This window comes from Aristolochia californica, unplaced genomic scaffold (genome assembly GCF_029961685.1).
Source record: "Aristolochia californica isolate CCGP_79_NKW_82.1479 unplaced genomic scaffold, dmAriCali1.0.hap1 SCAF_8, whole genome shotgun sequence".
Classification (NCBI taxonomy): domain Eukaryota; kingdom Viridiplantae; phylum Streptophyta; class Magnoliopsida; order Piperales; family Aristolochiaceae; genus Aristolochia; species Aristolochia californica.
Window position 1 is genome coordinate 38,855,153 of NW_027182279.1, and position 4,726 is coordinate 38,859,878.

General features: G+C 39.8%; 1 protein-coding gene across 1 annotated transcript; it reads right to left on the minus strand.

Annotated features, from left to right (window-relative positions):
- Window positions 1–334: 334 nt before the first annotated feature.
- On the minus strand, window positions 335–3,879 carry LOC137938488 (receptor-like protein EIX1). Its single transcript, XM_068783440.1, has 4 exons — window positions 3,764–3,879; window positions 2,275–3,046; window positions 1,474–2,242; window positions 335–1,402 (listed from the first exon to the last, which is right to left on the minus strand). Exons 1-4 carry the CDS (start codon window positions 3,877–3,879, stop codon window positions 354–356), a joined length of 2,706 nt encoding a protein of 901 aa, XP_068639541.1. The 3' UTR covers window positions 335–353.
- Between the last annotated feature and the right edge of the window lie 847 nt (window positions 3,880–4,726).

The following is a 4,726-nucleotide window of genomic DNA, read 5'->3' on the forward strand; positions in this document are numbered from 1 at the left end:
CTTTTCTCTCCACTTTTTTTTTATCCGAACACAACAAATCTATATATTACTCTATCCCTGGTTAGAAGTACAATAGAAGATATAACTCTCCTTAGACTTCATTCTTTTCTAATATATACAATAGAGATCAATGTATTACAAGTTCAACTTTGCTAAATACAATCAAACAAAGCAAATCCCACACATAAGCTTCACTTAGGAGCTCTACAATCACATAGACTTTATTGCCACAATTCTCTCTAAAATAAAGAACTCAGATGAAAAATGCTACCATCTTCAAAAGTCCAAACACACCTTTCTTTATTTACTCGTGAATAAATATATCTATCCATGTAAATTTACCTCTCATTTCACTATCGTGCATGTAAAGAAAGCTTAGTTGACAAAGAGTCCGCAAACTGGAAAAAGGAAAGCCTCCAAGACTCTTTAAACATCAGAATCAACAACACTCCAGAAAATCCCACTGCAAATCCTGGGGCAATGCTAGAATAAACCCATAGCATGTCAGTTTCTTCATTTCCATCATTTTCATTTTCTTGTCCTTCATCACCAATACCTTCACCAGCTCGATTGCGGTTATCTCCAGGGCACATGTCTGTAAGAGGAGGCCCACACAAATCAGGGTTACCCCAATAAATTGATGGGTAGTCTAGGGCTTGCAGTTGTGGACCAGATGGAATTCTCCCAGACAAATTATTATAGGACAAGTTCAAGTAACTCAATGAAGTGAGAAATGACAGACTTTGAGGGATTGAACCAGAGAGCTGGTTACTTGATAAATCAAGTGACTCCAACAAACTCAAGTTACTAATATTTGTCGGTATATTCCCTGTTAAATGATTATGAGCCAAGTTCAATAAGAGAAGATCTGAATTGTCTGTTAACTCTTCTGGGATCTTACCTTCCAAATTATTATTGGAAAGATCTAGACTTGTAACAAGGTAGAGTGTGCTCTTATATTCTTGCATTTGACCTTTTCTTAACACAAATAGATTGTCCCTATAATAGCCCATATCCACTTGTATATCATCCCTTAGAATAAGAATCTCTTCCATAATATCTTGATCTTGGTTTGCATTGGCAAACATCTTACCGAAACTTGGAGGAATTAAACCCGTGAGATTGTTGTGTGCTAAATCCAGGACATGCAGAGATTGAGCTTGTGCGAGTTGAGGTGGAATTTTCCCAGATAGTAAGTTAGATCGCAACCGGAGTTTTCTTAGACGAGAAAAATTACCAATCCTTGCAGGAATATTTCCAAATAATCTATTCTCACCAAGGTCAATAGTTTCCAAATTCAAACCGTTGTATATCGAATATGGGATCTGTCCTGATAGATTATTCTTCTCCATGTGCAAATATTTGAGCGAATTAAGGGAACCAATAGTCTCTGGTATCTCTCCTTGCAGAAAATTCTCACGCAGGTCAAGCACAATCAGTTGTTTGCAATTGCCAATCGTTGGGGAATACTACCTCTCAAATTGTTCTTTGACAAGTCGAGAAAAAGCATTAAGTCCATTTCTCCAATTGACATGGGAATAGTACCAGATATTTGGTTGTTTGAAGCATAGAAGAATTGCAAACCAGGGAATGCTTGAGATATGTGTTGTGGAAGCGGTCCAGAAAATTTGTTGTTGGAGATATCAACAAATGAAACATCATCTAACATGCTCGGTCCCCAGAATAAGTTATAACTCAAATCCACCATTGCACCTTGTGCCACCTTCAAAGGGTTTGGCAGCTTTGCCTCTATCATATTCCTTGAAAGATTCAAGATTCGGGGACTAATATCCCAAAACCATTCGGGTATATTGCCTGAAATATTTGCATTAGAGATATCCAACAATAATAAATGTTTCTGAGTTTTCAACCAAGCAGGAAATTGTGGCACCAAGTGACATGAACTCAACCTGATCGTTCTCAGTTGAAATGGAGGTGACCAGTCTTCCTTAAACTGAAGTGTTAGAAAGTTGTAAGACAGGTCTAGAACTGACAAGTTACTCAAATATTTGCAATGAACCTCGGACAGAGTACCTGATAAAGAATTGTTTCTTATATGAAGCTCACTTAATTGAGCTAGCTGTCCTAGACTGTCTGGAATAGCTCCATCCAACTGATTTGACCAAAGATTTATTACCTCAAGCGAAGAAAATTCTCCCAAACATGCAGGGATAGTACCTCTAAGATTGCATTCAGCGAGAGAAAAAACTTTGAGCTTCTTTAGTTGACATAACTTATCCAGAATTGCCCCCCCCCCCCATCTATGTTGTTGTAAGACAAATCCAAAAGTTCCAATTGGTGGAGATTGTTTATACTTTCTGGAATGCTACCATTAATTCGATTCCGTGACAAATCGAGTACAACAAGTGAGGTAATGTTCCCTATGGACATAGGGATTTCTCCATATAATTCGTTCCACGAAAGATCTAATGACACAAGGTGACTTAGATTAGCTATCCAATATGGAATAGTGGACTGAAAGCTATTATGTGAGAGGTCAAGCACAGCAATAGATGTGAAATTAATGAATGAAAGAGTTGGAGGAAGATTAGTTAGATGACAGCCTTCACAACGTAACTTTTGAAGTAAAGGAAGCTGGTTTATCATGTGAAGCCAATGTTCACCTGCTCTCTCAAGATTGACATAAGTCATGTCCAGGTATCTTAAATTGCGCATGTTCCCCAACCACTGAAGGCTGTCAATGGCCAAGTCAGAATATGAAGAAACATCCAAATATTCAAGTTTGGAGAGATTCCCAAGCTGGGGAGGAATGTTTCCTCGGAAACCAGCTTTGGATAGGTTCAAATACTGTAGCTCACTCAAAGAACCTAAAAAAGCTGGGATGGAATTGCCTTCAAAACTGTTCAAACTCAAGTCTACATACCTTAGATGTTTCAGTTCCAGTAAACTTAGATCCAGTCCACCGCTCAAATTCAGGTAGCCATGACCTGACACTTCACCAGTCTCGAGCCAAATTGGATATGGATTTCGGAGGTCAAGTTTGGTTACGTACCCAGTTTTCTTGTCGCAAGCAATCCCTCTCCATCTGCAACAATCAGAATGATTACCCCATGAGGATAGCCTGTTCAGGGGATCGTTCAAACCGTTTCTGAACTTGGTAAGGGCGCCTCTCTCTCCATCGTGGCATTTCCCGCCTACGCAGAGTACCACCCAACTGAAGATCAGACACAAGGAAACAATTCCGAGAACAGGTCTTTCGACTGGTGAGTTACCCATGGTGCCTCCCTGGTTTTCTGCCTGAGGAAGCTTCAACACACCAGTGTCCACAGAAAATTCTTATATTCGGATTCACTCCAATCGTGATTTATACTTTGCAAGTTGGACTCTCTCCAATCATGATTTATGCTTGTAAGTTGGGCTTGACCAATCAGTACAACTTTTGTGGAGCACATCAAACACGACTTTGACTGGCTTTACAAAACCTTCGGCAGCAGGTCTCTCCAATCGGTACAAGTTTGTGGAGCACAGTTTATCCAGAGCACACATCAACACGTCTTTGACTGGCCTTACATCAAACACGTCATTGACTGGCCTTTCTGCAAGTCACCGAAGACCTTCAACCTCGTAGACTTTCCAACATTTACCAAGAAAACATGTCTTCGATTGGAAGAACTAGGGAGGAAATTGCAGAACTTGAAAAAAATCGGTTCAATCTTTAATGAAATTATCAATTGAATAACAGCTTGCAAGTTAAGAGATCATTTGAGACAAAACATATTTAAAGTCTTGCTACATTATCTACTCTGCCTTTTTGCAATCCGACGTACTAAGGAGTGGCAGATCAGCCACAGGCTTCTTGCAATCCGCGGTACTAAGGAGTGGCAGAACAGCCACAGAAAGCGGGCTAGTACCTACCATGGCGGCTCCACTGAAAGTTCTTTTATTTTTTTTCTTGAATGTTTTTCGAATTCAGTTGTTGCCTGCCGTTGGATTGAAGAAGAGAGACATGCTCTGATCGAGTCCAAGAAGCATCTGATGGATCTGTAAATCGCCTCTCTTCCTGGGTGGGTGACAATATTAATTGATGCTGGAGAGTCGAAAGGTAACTTTGATAGTGCATCTGCTTGTTCATTCACTTCTCTAAATAATGAGTTATTGACCAACCTTGAAAATGAGACAGCAACCATTTATTTTGCTGAAGTATCCCTGGAACTTGACGTTTTCCCATAATTCTCTTTATAATCAGCATGCAGACTCAAGGAAACAATTCCCAGAACAGGTCTCTCGACTGGTGAGTTACCCATGGTGCCTCCCTGGTTTTCTGCCTAAGAAGGCAATCGTGATTTATGCTTGCAAGTTGGCCATGACCAACTTTACTTTTTCTTACAAATTTTGTGCCTAAGGTCAATTTTGTGACTTTTTCTGTCAATTGGCAATTGTCAATTATCATCATTATCACTTCTTTACAATCAAACACGACTTTGACTGGTTTTATACAACCTTTGGCAGCCAGGACCGGCAAGTCTTTCTGCAAGTCACTGAAGGCCTTCAGCCTCTAAGACTTTGGCAGGACTTGAAAAAATCGGTTCAATTATCAATTATCACTATCACTTCTTTAAGACTTCCCCTCTTGACTAGACGCCCCAAGGAACACGTTCTTAGAAAATTTGCATTTTCCCCCTTTGTGAATGAATTAGCATCTGAATTGGTTAACAATGAACATGCTGTGGCAAAGGATTAAATACAGAAAGAAGGGTCAGTCCAT

Coding starts and splice junctions, on each gene's coding strand:
- LOC137938488 (XM_068783440.1), bottom strand. CDS start 3,879: ATGGTAGGTACTAGCCCGCTTTCTGTGGCTGTTCTGCCACTCCTTAGT. Junction 3,047..3,763: donor TCGGATTGCAAAAAGGCAGA/GTAGATAATGTA, acceptor TGATTGTTGCAG/ATGGAGAGGGATTGCTTGCG. Junction 2,243..2,274: donor TGGAACTTTTGGATTTGTCT/TACAACAACATA, acceptor GGGGGGGCAATT/CTGGATAAGTTATGTCAACT.